Source organism: Scyliorhinus canicula, chromosome 2 (assembly GCF_902713615.1).
Source record: "Scyliorhinus canicula chromosome 2, sScyCan1.1, whole genome shotgun sequence".
In the NCBI taxonomy this organism is placed as follows: Eukaryota; Metazoa; Chordata; class Chondrichthyes; order Carcharhiniformes; family Scyliorhinidae; genus Scyliorhinus; species Scyliorhinus canicula.
In genome coordinates, this window is record NC_052147.1 from 15,570,718 (window position 1) to 15,589,521 (window position 18,804).

Below are 18,804 nucleotides of genomic sequence, written 5' to 3' on the forward strand. Positions count from 1 at the left end.
TTCCATATTCCTGCTCTCACTGTGTAATCCCAGATTCCTGCTCTCACTGTGTAATTCCAGATTCCTGCTCTCACTGTGTAATTCCAGGTTCCTGCTGTCACTGTGTAATTTCAGATTCCTGCTCTCACTGTATAATCCCAGATTACTGCTCTCATTGTATAATCCCAGATTCCTGCTCTCATTGTATAATCCCAGATTGCTGCTCTCACTGTATAATCCCATATTACTGCTCTCACTGTGTAATCCCAGATTTCTGATCTCACTGTGTAATCCCAGGTTCCTGCTCTCACTGTGTAATCCCATAATCCTGCTCTCACTGTGTAATCCCAGATTCCTGCTCCCAATGTGTAATCCCATTTTCCTGCTCTCACTGTATAATCCCAGGTTCCTGCTCTCACTGTATAATCCCAGATTCCTGCTCTCACTGTGTAATCCCAGATTCCTGTTCTCACTGTGTAATCCCAGGTTCCTGCTCTCATTGTATAATCCCAGGTCCCTGCTCTCACTGTGTAATCCCAAATTCCTGCTCTCACTGTATAATCCCATATTCCAGCTCTCACTGTGTAATCCCAGATTCCTGCTCTCACTGTGTAATCCCAGATTCCTGCTCTCTCACGGTGCCGAGGTCCCAGGTTCGATCCTGGCTCTGGGTCACTGCCCATGTGGAGTTTGCACATTCTCCCCGTGTTTGCGTGGGTTTCGCCCCCACAACCCAAAAATATGTGCATGCTAGGTGGATTGGCCACACTAAATTGCCCCTTAATTGGAAAAAATTAATTGGCTACTCTAATTTTTTTTTAAAGATTCCTGCTCTCACTGTGTAATCCCAGGCTCCTGCTCTCACTGTATAATCCCAGATTCCTGCTCTCACTGTGTAATCCCAGATTCCTGCTCTCACTGTGTAATCCCAGGTTCCTGCTCTCACTGTGTAATTCCAAGTTCCTGCTCTCACTGTGTAATCCAGATTCCTGCTCTTACTGTATAATCCCAGATTCCTTCTCTCGTTGTATAATCCCAGATTCCTGCTCTGTTTAATCCCAGTTTGCTGCTAACACTGTATAAGGCCAGATTCCTGCTCTCACTGCGTAATCCCATATTCCTGCTCTCATTGTATAATCCCAGATTACTGCTCTCACTGTATAACCCCAGGTTCCTGCTCTCACTGTGTAATCCCAGGTTCCTGCTCTCACCGTGTAATCCCAGATTCCTGCTCTTACTGTGTAATCCCAGATTTCTGATCTCACTGTATAATCCCGGATTTCTGCTCTCACTGTGTAATCCCAGATTCCTGCTCTCACTGTGTAAACCTAGATTCCTGCTCTCACTGTATAATCCCAGATTCCTGCTCTCACTGTATAATGTTGGTCTTTAACCTGGTGTTGTAAGACTTCTTATTGTGCTCACCCCAGTCCAACGTCGGCATCTCCACATCAAGCAAGGGAGAACTAGATTCTAGCATCCGCAGTAATTTGCTTTTATTTTAGTGTCTGAGAATATATGTGTGAGCGATTGTGTATCTATGTGTCTGAGTACGTGTGTGTGTTTGTCATGTGTCCTTGTGTGTGTATGTGGGTCTGAGGTTGTGTATATGAATGCAGGAGTATTTATATGAATGTGAAAATGTGTGTGCACATGAGTGTATGAATGTGTATACATGAGTGTGTGTGTGTTTATTTCTATTGTGACAGATGATATAAACAGTGGAGCAATGAATGCGGACACGAGAACACGTTCCTTGCTGGCTGTGTTGTGGGGTTGTCTAATGATTTACTGATTCTCCAGCATCCAGCACCCACCTGTTAACAGAGTCCTTGCAGTTTGCACTCTGCACGTTTCCCGCACATCCATCACCTTCAAACCCACTCCAGTCGGCTTGCTCTCTCTCCCTAGTCCTCTGTTTTTGTTCATTTCTCTCTTCCTCTCTTCCAGATTTTCTCTTTCACTGCCTCACAATATTTCTTGCTTTCATTTCCCTCCCCAAACCGTCTTTCGTTTCGTGATCTCACGCTCTCTATATTGCCCCGTTATTGTAGTCGCTTTGTCACGGTATATTCATATCATGTGTTAATATCCTATTGAAGTGCCCCTGTCCATGTTAGTATTTAATTTCTCGTGTCTGGTGTCCTGTTTGATTCCGTTCCCATTTTTAAAATATATTTTCCATTAGCTCTGTCTATATTTTCTCATAATGCCCGTGTGTATTTTATATTCTGTTACATAGTCACAGCGCCTTTTAACAGCCTGTTGGTTATTCGATCTGCACCCACGTTATTTTGATACATTAATGCTTTTGTCTTCCATCAAATCCTTTTCCGAGGTTTACTCTATTTCTCCCCCTCTTTTTCTGTTTGGCAGACATGTATCTCTCCCCCCCCCCCCCCCCCCCCCCGCCCACACCCCGTCGGAGAAACGGGATTAAGCGAACGAGCCTTTTTAATAAAGCCACCGAGGACACTGCGTTGTGCTGACCAATTATTCGCCAACGGTTTTAGGAGAGAGATAAAATGAAAGATAATGTCATAATTACTGATTAGTGGGGCTTACTGTTATATAACGGGAGGAAGGGAGCATTTCCCTCGTTGGCATTAATCTCTGGCAATCAGGTCGAATCGTGGAGGGAGATCACCCTCCCCGTGTGTGTGGATTACACTGTTTAATTTCTGTCCATCTCGCTTTTTTATTTCTGCGTCCTTCCAACTCTCGCTTCTTCTGTTTCTTTCTGCCGTCCCCATCCGTTCCTCTGTTTCCTCTATCTCCTTTTTTCTCTATTTCTTTCCATCTGTTTTCTATCTATTTTTCTCAAAAATCCCAATAACTCTTTCGTATTTCTCTCTCTCTCTCTCGCTACTTTCCAATCTCGTTATTTTAGATAAATTGACACATTCCCCCTTAGAAACAAAACTCAATTGACCCCCCCCCCCACAGACACACAAACCCTCCCATCATTGTACCAACAGCACTCCCCATCGTGGCTCATTGTGATCCAGAGAGACCTGGTCTACTTCTTCCCAATAGGAAATTGATCGGTAAATATGGGCTTTTAGGCAGTAATTATTATTTTTTCCCTGGGACAATCCTCCTGGATGAATGGACGAACGAAAGCGGTTCGCATATCGGTGCCCAGCAAAGTAAAATGTAATAAATAGCAAGCAGATAATTCGGCATCAGAACGCCCCGCTCTCCCCCTTCACTAAACTGCAACAAATTACCACAAGATAAAGTGATTTTACTCATAACATTTAGAAGGAGGAATTTATCCCATATATTTTTTTTAAATCCCCCCCCCCCCCCAGGAATTGATATCAGGATTAACGTTCTCTCATTACTAGAGAGAGAAGAGAGAGAGGGGAGGGTTAGAAAGTGGGTATAATGGCCTCGGAAATCAAATATGAAAATGTTAATTCCCAATTCGTTCGCCCCCAGAAGTGTCAGAAAATGCAGCATTTTTTGCCGAAGAGAAAGTAAATGTGACAATCGTTTGAAATTTAATTTTGCAAAGCATTCGAAACTGAACTCAAATTAATATACCTTTTTTTTAAATTGGCGGCGAGTGATTCAGACACTGGTTAATATTCACAATTAACTGTTCACACAGTCAGGCGTATTCTTATATTTATTAAGTCGTTTTAATATAATTATTGATTTCACTGGTGTGATTATTAAAGAGTAACTCGTACAATTAGTCAGTCCCAGGTCCATTTTCCCACTTTTTGTGGTTTTTAGTCTGGGAATCCGGCGGATCAGATCTGATCAGATAGCGAATTGACTGGGTGTCCAGCTGGGAGTCGGGTTCATACTCTCTCGGTACGACAGAGCTGAACGAATACATTCACCGCCGACCATAAAATATACATTATTCTTGTTTTTAAAAGCGGCAAATCCAATCATACGTCTTTGACTGCAGTCTCCAATCAATTCCAGTCCGTCTGAATTCCCGAATCGCTGGAGTTGCTGCAAACCCGCCGTTTAACCTTGGCCAGCCTGCCCGGGGAATACAAATCAAACAGGAGCAAGGCGGAGGCAAATGGACCTCTCCCATCAAACAGAACACAATCATTTGGACATGTGTGTGTGTATTGCGGAGGGGGGGATCGGATGTGTGTGTATGTGGGGGGGGGGGGGGGGGGGTCGGGTGTGTTGTGGGAGGGGTTGGATGTGTTGTGGGGGAGGTTTGGGTGTGTGTGTGGTGTGTGTGTGTTTGTGTGTGGGGGGTTGGGGGTAGGGATGGGGAGGTCGTGTGTGTGTGTCTGGGGGAGTTTGTGTGTGTGTGTGTGGGGGGGGGGTTATGTGTGTGTGTGGGGGGTGGTGGGATGTGTGTGTGGGGGGAATGTGTGTGTGGCTGTGTGGGGTTTGTGTGTGTGTTTGTGTGTGTGGGAGGTTTGTGTGGGGGTAGGGGTGGGGGGTGTTGTGTGTGTGGGGGGAATGTGTGTGTGGCTGTGTGGGGTTTGTGTGTGTGTTTGTGTGTGTGTTTGTGTGTGTGGGTAGTTTGTGTGGGGTAGGGGTGGGGGGATGTGTGTGCGTGGGATGTGTATGGGGGGTGTCGGGTGTGTTGTGAGGGATTAGGTGTGGGGGGTTTGGGTTGTGGGGGTAGGGATGGGGGAGGTTGTGTGTGTGTGGGGGTGTGTGTGCGTGTGTGTATGTGGGGGTGTTATGTGTATATGGGGGGGGTTCTGTGTGTGGGGGTGGGGGATGTGTGTGTGGGGGGATGTGTGTGTGGATGTGTGGGGTTTGTGTGTGTAATATGTGGGGGTGGTTTGTGTGTGGGGGTGGGGAATGTGTGTGTGGGGGGGATGTGTGTGTGGGTGTGTGGGGTTTGTGTGTGGGGGTGGGGTGTGTGTGTGTGTTTGTGTGTGAGGGTGGTTTGTGTGTGGGGGTGGGGGGATGTGTGTGTGGGTGTGTGGGGTTTGTGTGTGTTAATGTGTGGGGATGGTTTGTGTGTGGGGGGTGGGGGATGTGTGTGTGTTTGTGTGTGGGGGGTGGTTTGTGTGGGGGTAGGAGTGGGGGACATGCTAATGAATTCTAATAGATTCATTGGACGAAAGCCCAGGAAGACTCGAGCTCAATTTGAAACAATATCTCGCGCAGAGACAAATCGTACCTTCGGTGCAGTTTATGTGTCACATCAGCCTCTCGGATACAGGAGTCCGGTTCAAATGGAAATCATACTTGGCCGGGATGACGACTGAGGTCCGACAGATTGCAATTAATGTGTGTTTCATTGGTCCTGGCGTGTCCTGTTGATACAGTAAATGTGCGAGATTCGTTGGAAACTCTCCTGGGGTAATGAGAAAGAGAGAGAGAGAGAAAGAGATGGAATATGATGTCTAGCGTCCCGTTGAAACACACTCTTTCCCCGTCCATACATTATACACATGTCTATATGGGTTTGTAAACATTTACAGATTATATTTAGTCTGCTTCTTCCATTAAATAATTTCCATTTGAAAGATTGCTTCGATATTTGTCCCAGTGATCATTTCACTTTATATTTGGACGGGGTGGCGGGGGGCGGGAGAGGGGAGAGGTGCAGGATAGAAATTATTCTCAGACGGTTGGATAATGCACTCGTAGGGGACGAGGAGAGTTGAAAGAACCCGTGCAGGCATTTGTCCAGAACGAAGAAGAAATGGACAAAATTGAACTGGAGGAACGGAGGGCGAGGGCGTACCGAATGGCTACTATTATAAACTATTAAATACTAAACTGTGAAGAGCACCGCTCCGAAAGAAAGTTGTCCAAATATGTAGTGGAAGAGGAGACAAAGTGTTGCGGAGTAGATTTACTGTTAAAAAGGTTGGGGGGTCTGGTTAGACTGGAGTTGATTGTCTTAGAGCACAAATAGCTGGGGTGGGGTTGCTGATTGAGGTGTATAAAATTATGGATAGGGTGGATGGGGGAAAAACTTGTCCCCTTAGCAGAGGGGGCTAATAACCAGGGGACATACATTTAAGGTAAGGGACAGGAGATTTAGAGGGGATTTGAGGAAAAACCTTTTCACCCAGAGGGTGGTGGGAGTCTGGAACTCACTGCCTGAAAGGGTGATAGAAGTGGGAGCCCTCACACCGTTTGAGAAGATGAGCAGTAGAAACGCCATAGCATCTAAGGAGCGAGTGGTGGAAAATTGGATTAGAGTAGATAGGTGCTCGATGGCTGGGACAGACACGATGGGCCGAAGGGTTTCTTTTTGTGCTGTAAAAGCTCTATGACCTTATGGGAAGATGTCAATATCCAGCGTTACAGGTGTAAAATCACATTCTGCGATAGAGGAGGACGATGCTGCAATGTTTGGGCTCTGTTACTCGAGTCGACATAAACAAACACCTTCCCCTCCCCTTACCCAGCACAAGGCAAACACACACATTTGCATTCCTGTCAGACACACCAATAACAAAACAAACGACGTGCTTGAAATATGGATGGTTGTTGCAATTTAGTTATTGTTTTTTCCCCCTGTTGTTTAAATTCTCAGAATGAGCGGACGGGTCCTGGGTGGTTGAGGGGGAGGGGGGGGGGGGGTGAGTGAGAGAGGGAACTTGTTACTTTTTTATTTTTCACAACAGCCCAAACACTCAAGGCGGGGATTTCTGCCGGGGAAGGGACTGTGAAAGGTTTCCTCTGCAGACTGAGTGAAAGTGGGGGTTTCAGTCCAGGGAGGGTGGGAGAGTGTTCCTGGATTCCTAATTGATCCCGTGCCGCTGATTGGTCGCTCATGCTGTTGCCCGCCCGATGGGATTGTCCCGTTAAATAAATAGGGAATTTCTAAAGGGATGTGAGCATTGCACATTGGACGGTGCATTTGGGACCAGTGGAGTGGGAGGGGAGGGAGGGGAGGGGAGGGGGGAGAACGAAATAAAGAAAGAAAGAAAGTGAGAGAGAGAGAGAGAGAATTGAACCCCAGAGCTGAACAATTTGCCAACATGACAGGCAAAGAGGAAATGGTTTCAGAGAATTTCAACAAGCCCAAAACTCTTTGCATTTCCCACAACCTGGTAGGCAACGAGCGGCCGAAGGGCGCCCCTGGCTCGGGGAACACGTCGAGGTGCACAGGATTCGGCATCCAGGAAATCCTCGGGCTGAATAAAGAGCCGCCCGCGCCAGCGCGGATGCTCTCCGACTCGCTGCCGGCCACGGCTCACCTGGTGGCGGCCAGGACCGTGCTGACACCCGCCGGGGTGGGGCTGGTCGGCGCCGCCGGGCTGCCGGCTTTTTACGGGCAGTCCGCCTTCCTGGACGTGTTGTCGGAGCACCCTGGGATCAGGCACCCTGGTCCCCCCGTTCACCTGCAGCCTCTGCGCCGAGGGGCCATCCACCTGGAAACCAGTCAAGAAGTCAGTTCAGGTGAGAGTTCCCATCCAACCCCCCCCCCCCCCCCCCCCCCCATCCCTGCTCCCTTCCAGATGTACCCAGAGGTCACCCCCCCTCACCTCAATAGATCCAGTCGGAGTAAGAATCTCGGTGGGAATAGGATGGCTGGTTATTTCACAAATAGTTACTTTGACAATATGCGGGCAATTGAACTATTCAAAGCGAAATCGATTTAACTCTTTGAAGTTTCCGCTCCTGCGATTGAATGATAAACTGAAAACATTGGCCGGCAGAATGTTTAAATCCTGGAACAAACTTTTTATTTTGAGAGCCAAAGGTTTTCGTTTCCAAAAGGCACTTGGGTGGATTCATGTTCGATCTGACCAGACACAGTGTAGAGCGGTTGAACTTTTTTATGAGATTAAATGCAATGATTGAACGGGATATTGACGCCACAGGCAGACTAAACAAGAAACCGCGGATGTCAATAAACGTTGGCAGGCATTTTGCTGATAGTCCCACTTTCTAATATCAAGCCAGTGTTTCCTGGAACCTCCCTGCTGCTCAAATGCAATTTTTGAGAGCGACTGTTCGCATCTGATATTGGGACGGGTCTGGTGGAATGGTAAAAGTTGACAGAGGTGATATAGCCAGGGGAGATTCACACCGGCAATTCTGAAAATAAATGTAAATTAGAATATTGTTGCACTTCGTGAATCGGGAACGCCGCACGTGTTTAGGACTGGAAATATCTAATACAACTGGTTGAGAAATTGGAACCCGAAGCCCAAATGCAAAGCTTTGAAATCGCTGCGTTTTAAATTCCACGCAATTGCACATCTGCAGCTGCATTGCAGAGCATAAACCTCAACTCTTGTTCCCCGTTAAAGCTGGCGACAGCACTCTCAACTGTGGAGTGGGTTTTGTGTCTTGGGTCAATGCTTTGGAAGTTGAAACGGTAACGGCATCTCGCACCGACAGGATAATGCCCTGACTCCCGGACCCGAGAGGGACGGCATCACATTGCTCAACTCTGAGCGGGGAGTGCGCTCCCCAAACACTCTTGTTGTTAAAACTCAAGGATTTTGTTTGTACATAAATATAACAACACATGGGTGTGTTGATAAGATTTAATCTCTGGTTGGAAAATGGAGAATTGTGTGTGTGTGTGCATATCGAAAAATACCTAACCGATACACAGTACCAGTACACATTGACTCATCTCTAAAAAACACAAAAAGAGAAGTGTTTCTATTTAATAATCAATAATTTTATATTTCTATTTATCTGCCAGGCATGCCCTGTACCAAATACACGCAAGCCCCCCCCCCCCCCCCCCCCCCATTTTGTGGTTGCTAATTGGAAGTTGCACTAAATACACTGAGGGATTTTGTAAATTGTCTCATTATCTCGTTCAGTAGTAACATGGGTGTGACGCGTGTGTCCCACATTGACACGGTCAGAGATTATACTGTCGGCGTTTCGAGAGCGTGGGTTGTAAAATTAACGCCTTGTCCAGTTAGTAGGACATCGCACAAGTGTGGCAGTGACTGGTTTAAAAAGTTGCACCACAATATTGGAGTCTCAATTTTAAGTCAGAAAGTGAGAGGGAGTGAGAGTCACTAGCCTGTGAGATTTGGAGTGGGGTAACTGTCTGGAGATTCTGGTTTCACTCAGAACTCAATGATTGGCGTCTCGGGACTCCGGCTGTTTCATGTACACCGTTGATTTCACTCAGTTTATTCCAAACTGTAACACGCGCACATTTTGAATGTGCGTATTGAATTTTTGGTCTTCATTCCTGGCGGGCCGCCACGTTTTCATTTAATTTCTGGTTGTGAAGCCTGGTCGCAGATGATATTTTTTGTTGTTTGAGATCTAAATGCAGTGGATTCGCTTGTATACACACGCGGATTGTATTTAATGCTATTGTTCAAGACAATATGGGATATGGCATTCAAGAGATTATAGAGGGTGCACGGTGTTTGGGATATTGTATCTATTAATGTAGATATTAGGGTTGCACATGGTGGCGGGATTTGTAGGAATTTGCGTTTTACATATGGTGCTGGCTTTGTAAACCTGTCCAGGAATCTGGCTACCGGGATGGTAGTACAATTATATAGGGAGCTGGACAGTTAAACTCGCTTTGTGTGCAGTATTTATAGGATTGCATCGATGCAGGGCGGACGAATTGCATTGATTACAAACGACTACATCGATGTCAGTTTATAGAACAGCATATATCATTCCATTGAGTATAGTTCATAACAATGTGCAGGAAACTGAACGCGACACCGAATATCGTAATCAATTTGATATGGGGCCATGTATGATGCCGGCTTTACAGTGTGGTGCTGGGTGTTAGCATTGCATATATTAGATTAAATATAGAAATTTGCACAGGATATATGATTTGCGTGTTGCAATAGAACGATGAATAAGATCATGTACGATTGTACGTAACGCTACCTGCATAACGTGCAGAATGCCAATTACATTCGGTACAAAACGCTCCAATTATATGGTGTTCGACGCATATAATTGTGTGATGCACATGTATAGGATACATATACAATGTTGTCGAGTGAGAATGGAAATTTAAGGGTATTCCGCATTTATGTAAGACTATCTGGCTAACATTGGGCATGGGGGCAATTCACTTTATACAACTCAAGGAGTCAGAGAATATGGAGAATGTAAATTATGAAATTGTATACTTTATGACTGTCTGCTGTTATGTTTGACAGTGGTTGAATATAATGCATGGTGTATAAAATCGTTGGATAATGTAAGTAATCTATCCCAGAGTATGGATTGTGGATGTACACGGTTTTGGATCTATAGGTTTATGAATAAGATTCACAATGTGTACCTTACTTCCTATACTATTAAGTGTACACAACTCTTCAGGACGTGCAGGATTAGAGAGGGTTGTATAGAATACAGGGCATTGCACAGAACGCTAGACAACTCCGGGACATGGGACAGGAGGACACAAGTTATTGGGGAAATGAGGGTTCAGGCGTGTTCATTCTCACCTGCGGTTAGAGTCATAGAGATTTTACAGCATGGAAGGAGGCCATTCGCCCTTTTGTTTCCATTGAAGACCCGTGTGTGGACTGCAACTTGGTGGCAACTGTAGGATTGGGTAGGGTGACTCTGTCCATTGTGCAGAGTGACAAACATGTACATTGTATGTGTCGCTGAGTTGATAGAGCGCCGAGGACTGTGGAATAGGGCGGGCAGATGTCATAAGCAAGTGTATGTTGACATTGTGTGGGCTGATGAATGTTGTAGCAGGTGGTGAGTGTGTATGGAACACCATTTGTAAAGGGCTATATGGGACGCTGGATAAATAGGAAGGTATAAAACACTGAACACAGCAAAATGTCTTCAGAAACATCCCGTGGGGTGGGGGGGGACTGGGATGGTGAGACTGTATCAGGAGTGAAATGGAAGTAGGTGACCAGAAGTGCGGCGGAAGAGGCCACTGCGATGTGAAGGAGTTTTGGGGAGAGTTCTGGAGGCAGCTCCTGTCTCTGCTGCCCCAGGGAGAGTGAACATCGACACAGCAACTCCCACAGCGGATCTGAAGTGGCAGACGGGTGTGAATAGGATTATTGGAGGACATAACAGCAGACAGACAAAATAACATGTAAACCCTTACCCATACGCTGGTTACATTCTCCATATTCCCGGAACCCTTGTGTCACATATAGTTGTACCCGCCTTACTCAGTATGCACATCTTCAACCAGCACTCTACAATATCATACATATCGCATGCCGAGTACCCTGCCCTCAACACATCATCGTACAACATTTTACACGGGCTACAGTAGCGAACAGAGGCAGAGAGATTGAGACCAGGAGGGGTTAGCTGTGGATGTGGATTTGTGCTCATTGAGGAACGAATAGGCAATATAAATCGGTCGTTGGGGGGGTGGGGGGGGGGGGGGGGGGCGGTTGGAGGTTAGAGATTAGAAGGACAGAGATAAGAGTGTATATATTTACTGGCCTATATATCCAAACATCCTGTACAAGAAGATGTGTATTTTGGGTTGCATAACATATTTGAGCTGTATATGATGCTCAGAATGTAGAGATTTGTATATAATGCTGTACACATAGAGGTTCATATATGATACTGAGTGTATAGAGATTTATATACAATGTGAGTATATATAAATCTCTCTATGATGCTGAGTGTATAGAGATTGATGTGGAGTGTATAGAAACTTGTATACAATGCAGAGTGTATAGAGATTGGTATATGATGCCGAGTGTATAGAAACGAGTGTACAATGCTGAGTATAGAGATTGGTATATGATGCTGAGTATATAGAGATTGGTCCCTAGTGCTGAGTGTATAGAGATTGGTATATAATGCAGAGTGTATGGAAATTTGTGTACAATACCGAGTGTATAGAGATTTGTATGTGATGCTGAGTGTATGGAGATTTGTACACAATGCTGAATGTATAGAGATTTGTATTGAGTGTATAGACATTTGTATGTGGTGCTGAGTGTATGGCGATTTGTACACAATGTTGAGTGTATGGAGACTTGTGTTGAGTGTATAGAGATTTGTATACAATGCTGAGTGTATGGAGATTTGTATATTATGCCCAGTGTATAGCTATTTGTGTACAATACTGAGTGTATAGAGATTTGTATTGAGTGTATAGCGATGTGCATGCAATGCTGAGTGTATGGAGATTTGTATATAACGCCAAGTGTACAGAGATTGGTAGGCTATTAACCGTAAAGATGATGGATTGGGGGCTTCAGTTTATGGTTGTTATAGAATCTGATTGTATAAACATGTATAGGGTGTTGGTGTGCAGGTTACCCGATCCATAGAATTATATAAAGGATGCTGTTGTGCTGAGTTGCAGTCATTGTTTACCCTCTGCATTCTGTATTCCCACAGTCAGCATAAACACGCCGTTTCTCAGATAAACCACCTTATTTGTTTGAACCACACACCCCATCTTAGGAGAAGCAAGAAACGGATCCAGACTAATTCTGTCCGTTGTAAAGAGGGAATATTATTGGGTGGGTTACATCCTATGAGCGAGTGTGCTGAGCCAGATACAAACCTGTTGCCGGTGGCCTTAGGAGCAAAATGATATTCCTGTGAACAGGGAGCAGCCCCCGAGATTGCACCATATATATATATACACACACACACACACACACACAGCTGTAAATGTCTGCTTGTGGTGGGGAATTGGCCTGAGTGGAGGGGAGGGAGGGTGGAGGGAATGGGGGAGGCGAAATTAGTGGAAACTGCTCATTACTAGTGGGGGGGTTATTTGGTGTGAAAGTTGTGCATTTAGACCTAGAGATGGGAAAGGTTCCGCCAATCCGGCATGTACAACAATCTAGCAGGACACGTGGGGCTGGGTATTGTCAGCAACTCCAGTACGGGGTGTCCACTCTTGTAATAAACACAGGGATTTCACGGGGAGGAGGGGGAGGGAGATTTCACAGCAACCCTCCCCACTTTCAAAATCCATAGGTATAGATAGAAAGGTTGTGGAGGAATAGAAGCCAGGAGGATATGGGGTTGGGGGAAGAAAGGGCTCCATATACCATTGAAAGGGATATCGGAGAAGCGGGAGTGCAGCTGGTAACCAGGAAATAGAAGGGGAATAACAAGACCAGAATGCCGACTGGGAATAGAGGTTTATCGGGAGCGGGAGGAGCGTGGGGGTGGGACTGTGCAGACCCGATGGGCCAAATGGCCTCCCTCTGCGTCGTAACAGTTATGTGATTAGCAATATCCCACAGGAGTACACGGATAAGCCTGAAGCAATAGGGGCTGCGTAGGTACATCACACAGGAATAACTCTCGGAGTAACTGCTATCCGGGAATAATAAGACTATACAGGAGCCATAGGTCTGTACGATACTCCAGGAGAGTGCCATGGCTGTGAGAAACTATAGCTGAGGTGTACAAGGGTGTGCAGGAGTAACAGACTCAAACCGGCGCAGAACTTGGGTGTACAGAGATTTGTATACAATGCTGAGGGTATAGAGATTTGTATACTATGCTGAGGGTATAGAGATTTGTATACAATGCTGAGGGTATAGAGATTTGTATACAATGAAATGAAAATCGCTTATTGTCACAAGTAGGCTTCAATGAAGTTAATGTGAAAAGCCCCTAGTCGCCACATTCCGGCGCCTGTTCGGCGAGGCTGGTACGGGAATTGAACCGTGTTGCTGGCCTGCCTCGGTCTGCTTTAAAAGTCAGCTCTTTAGCCCAGTGTGCTAAACCAGCCCCTAATGCTGAGAATATAGATTTGTATACAATGCTGAATGTATATAGGTTTGTATATGATGCTGAATGTAAAGTATAGCTGAGCTGTACAGGGGTGTGCAGGAGTGTATAGAGGTTTGTATACCATGCTGAGTGTACAGAAGTTTGTATACCATGCTGAGCGTATCGAGGTTTGTATACAATGCTGAGTGTATAGAGGTTTGTATACCATGCTGAGTGTATAGAGGTTTGTATACCATGCTGAGTGTATAGAGGTTTGTATACCATGCTGAGTGTATAGAGGTTTGTATATGATGCTGAATGTAAAGTATAGCTGAGCTGTACAGGGGTGTGCAGGAGTGTGTATAGAGGTTTGTATACCATGCTGAGTGTATAGAGGTTTGTATACCATGCTGAGTGTGTGGATGTGTGTATACCATGCAATGTATGGATGTTTGTATACCAGAATCGAACAGACGGAGGAGTAACCAAACCATCCTGAAATGGATCGATTTTGCAGGAGGAGTTACTGGTTCTGTCGGGGAGGGATGACTCTGTGGCTGCCACACACCCCGGATGAGATCCACACTAAAACATTTTACTGTCCGCCAGGAGAATCCTCAACTTTCCTGGCAATGATATCCGTTCAATCAAACCCACCCCTACCGCTTCCCAAATCACAGTGATATTTTAACTTTGACTGTTATTTGTTACAGAAGTTAAACCTGGGGAAACACCTAGAATCCAACACTCAGATAAAGCTAATTTCAGTGGAAATTGGAAAAAAGAGAGCAGTATAAATACTTCCTTCCTCAGGGCAGGACGGGGGGGGGGGGGGGGGTGGATACGCAACCTCGAAATACTCACAGAGATGTCTAAGCACACGAAGGGACTGAGGGGAATCTCAGCTGGAGTGGCAGGGGTTGAATATTGGGACAATGATGGGGAGCTGGTTGCAGAGTAATGACAGCTGGATATTTCCTGGGATTGGGGATTCTGAACTGGGAAGATCGTTTCTATCTGTTTCTATCAGAAACTCCCAGTACTCCCGGTGACACCAGGAATCTCACTCACGTTCCGTCCCGTTTACCCGATTGGCTTCTTGAGAGGCTTCTACAAGAAAGAAACCTCGAATAACGAACCTGCCATCGCCCCGTTTAACCAGAGATCCAGGGGCCACGTTGACACAATAGAGAAAGTACTGGATGGCTTGATTTATTGATCATTGAATGAGGGATTTGGGCAGATCAGTAGCTTCATCACATTAGAGGGGAACAGTAAATTTATCTGCACTCCTGTTTATAATTTATAAGGAGAGGAATCTCTCTACGGAATGGGATTGGATAATCCCATGAATTATAATTGTTAGCCCCATTCTTATTCATTATAAATGTAAATCGCTTTACTCTTTATCCTGATCCTACCCACAGTTAATCTACAATGATAAGCTGCCTAAACAGCTCCCATCTGTCCCCTTAAAGTGAACAGACAAGGAGGTTTTGTCGCGTCCCGACCTCTGGTTCAGGAGCTGCAGGTTCGAGTCCACCGTTAGCTCTTGTTGATCTTAATGCGAGTTAATAATCAGCTAGGAATCCTTCCACTGTGTGTGTGGGCGCTGATGTTTGAAAACAGACCATTCCCTCGTTAAGAGGACAAGCTATTTTAAGAAACATTTTGAGGCTAGGGTGTGTGGATAATTTGAGACTAGATTGTAGTGAGTTGCAAAGTTCCTTGTAAAGAACAGGTACATTTGAATTAACGGTTCCCAAAGTTCTCCAGCTCTGGGGATTTTCGTTGCTACTTGCCTGGGTCTGTTGTAAACTCGTTGATCGAGATTGCTTACTTTGACTGGTCAACAACACCATTATTGTTCTGATCCTGTCAGGGTAGAAGGTGAATTAGACGCACCTTCAAAAAACTCGAGTAATTTCCTCTTACTATTGCTGAAGAGACACATTGCCAAAGTTTTTAAATATTGGACTCATCAGGACTAACACAGACATGGCAAATTTCAAACAATCCGCGATTGTCTGAATTTTGAACTCCACAAAACTGCGGTGATTCTTTGAAATTTAACGCTCTTGCATTTGTGGTGATGTGTTAGAGGGAAATCTTCAGCAACGTGCCCCTGGCTACCCACAATATTCTGTCCTGCCAAGACCATTTCCATTAAATAAATCCACACTTTTCTTGCCCCAAGATGTCCTTTTAGCCCGTGTGGGAGACCCCCAGCCCCTGAGAAGTGTTATTCGAGTGCAGCGTTCTCCAGGAGAAGGTGTCAGGTTGGGTTCAAACTTGTTGACATAGTTTTGAACGAGGTGAAAATGTTCATGTTATATCGCCCCCCCCCCCCCCCCCCCCCACAGCCTCCCCAAGCAGGGAGCTGCCGAGTCCCTGAATGCTGCCGGGGTCCAGAAATTCACAGACTTATTCTGCTGATGGAGAAGGGTTTTTGAACGGGGTTTTCCTTAAATCGTTAAAATACGATTTTCTAAAATAAAACATCGTCGTTAATTAGCGTTAAAAGTGACTGGAATAATACTTCCACTGTGGGATAGGGGCAAACATCTCCCCTTTCCCCGACACACAGTAAACCGGGAGTAAACGGATATATTTCCAATGTAACATTTCCGAGAGTAATACTGGGCGGAATGGTAATTCAGGAATGCACCACCCATATCGAAATTCCTGCCCCCGTGGCTTCCTTTCCAGTGGGAAGGGAGAGATGGGACGCACAATTCCAGGTTAGGTCACCCTCACTGCACATTTCCGTCCTTTGCGAATGTACTTTTTAAAATATGAGCTCCAGAATGTCTCAGTTTATTCCCATTTTAAAAGAGAAACGACATAACAAGGCAATTCAGTCCATTGTATCTGCTAGCTCTTTGACAGAACTATCCATTTGTTTCACCCCCTCCCCCAACCCCCCACCAGCCCCTTCCCCACCTTATGGAGAAAGTTTGAATTCTGACCCAAGGGACACAGTGAAGAAGCAAGGGCTGAGCAGAAACCTCCAGTTGTCTCTGAATCGTTCAGCAGCCAGCTTGTGATGCTCAGAGCTGCCCCTGCATCCAGTCTCAACGCCCCCTCGATTGGCATGCAGAGGCGAAGGGGCCACCCAGATCCCATTTTACCCCAGCCCTCCCTCCCCGCCAGGGATTGCTCCAGGTATATGGACGATAAGGGAATCGTGTAGAGGGACTTTAGAGGGGTTTCACAGGACGGCGCAACATCGTGGGCCGAAGGGCCTGTACTGCGCTGTAATATTCTATGTTCTATGTTCAGGTGAGAGCCAGCACGGTAACCCACAGCATGGAACTCAAACAGATCCCCTGCCTCTGCTCTGGGGGTGAGGGGGGGGGGGGGGGGGGCAGGCAGCTTTTCAGCACCCTGTAAAATACACTGAAACGGGTTTGCTGGATTGGTTCCAACTCCCCATTTTCCACCAGAGGTTGCAGGAAATAAACATCAATGAGATTAATGAGCAAACGTGAATCAAAAGACAATTAACACCCTCTACTCGACCACACGCAGGCACAAAAACACACACACTCATATATAAATACACACTTACAGACTCACACATATAAACACACACCTACAAACACACAGACGCACACTCATATAAATACATACTTACAGACTCACACATATCTTCTCTTTTTGTTATAAATTTAGAGTACCCAATTCATTTTTTCCAATTAAGGGGTAATTTAGCGTGGCCAATCCACCTAGCTGGCACATTTTTGGGTTGTGGGGGCGAAACCCACGGAGACACGGGGAGAATGTGCAAACTTCACACGGACAGTGACCCAGAGCCAGGATTGAACCTGGGACCTCAGCGCCGTGAGGCCACAGTGCTAACCACTGCGCCACCGTGCTGCCCTCAGACTCACACATATAAACACACACCTACAAATACAGACACACAATCATATATAAATACACATCTACAGATATGATGTGGGGATGCCGGCATTGGACTGGGGTGAGCACAGTAAGAAGTCTTACAACACCAGGTTAAAGTCCAACAGGTTTGTTTCAAACACGAGCTTTCGGAGCACTGCTCCTTCCTCAGATTCACCTGAGGAAGGAGCAGTGCTCCAAAAGCTCGTGTTTGAAACAAACCTGTTGGACTTTAACCTGGTGTTGTAAGACTTCTTACCATCTACAGATAAACATATATAAATAGACACCTACAGACACACACCCATATATAAATACACACCTATACACACACACATTTATATGAATAAACACCCACAGACATAAAAAGAATAAATTTAGAGTACCCAATTTTTTTTCAATGAAGGGGCAATTTAGCGTGGCCAATCCACCTACCCTGCACATCTTTGGGTTGTGGGAGTGAAACCCACGCAGACACGGGGAAAATGTGCAAACTGCATACCGACAGTAACCCAGAGCTGGGATCGAACCAATCACCAAGTTAAGAGCCAACACACCATTTCCCTTCCTAGTTCCTTGCTGTAATTGCATGCTAGCTTTGTGTTCTTTGTACAAATTAAACCAAGCCCCTCGGAACATGAACATTTATAAGTTTCACATCTTTTAAAAAATATTTGCTATCCACCCTGCCTCGAATGATATACGTTCACAGACACCTTTAGAAACACGGAAGTTATTTTTCAATAAGAAAAACTGTACAGAGACCAGCAGCCCCACAGCTGCCCTAGAGCTGCCCACTCGTTGACCTAGTCCCTACATGTCTCCTGGATGTCCCCTGGGGTGATTACTCACTCAGTCCCAACTGGTCCCCCAAGCCAGGTGACCCTCTTCTGCTCTGAGGCCTTTAAAGGGACAATCACTACAGATGACTACACTGCCAAAGTGAACCTAACACTGCCCCCGCATTATAGTCCAGCTGCCAACATGATGTTCCTTAACTTGCTTATACCTCTTTGTATCCACCTCACAGCTTACATTCCCACATAGCTTTGGTATCATCAGCAAAAGGCAGACACACTCTATCAATCTCTTTGATCAGGTCCTGAATATAGATTATTGGGATTCTCCGGTCTCCCAGCCGGGGGTATTCGGTGGCAGGAGTGTTAGCGGGAATCTCTGTCCAACCGCTATCCATAGGAATTCCCATCGAAGCCACCCCATGCTGCCGGGAAACCTGCCGGCGGGGATGCGCTGTCGACAGGACCAGAGAATCCCGCCATCAGCAAACAGCTGGAGAATTGCGGCGTATAAATATCTGAGGCT

General features: G+C 45.8%; 1 protein-coding gene across 2 annotated transcripts in view; it reads left to right on the forward strand.

Annotated features, from left to right (window-relative positions):
• The first annotated feature begins 6,818 nt into the window (after window positions 1–6,818).
• vsx2 (visual system homeobox 2) overlaps window positions 6,819–18,804 on the forward strand; it is a 70,881-nt gene continuing 58,895 nt past the window's right edge. For both annotated transcript variants that reach the window (XM_038774115.1, XM_038774107.1), the window contains exon 1: window positions 6,819–7,338. In XM_038774115.1, the coding sequence (XP_038630043.1) occupies window positions 6,918–7,338 (421 nt within the window). In that variant the 5' untranslated portion in view covers window positions 6,819–6,917. The remainder of the gene's footprint in view (window positions 7,339–18,804) is intronic.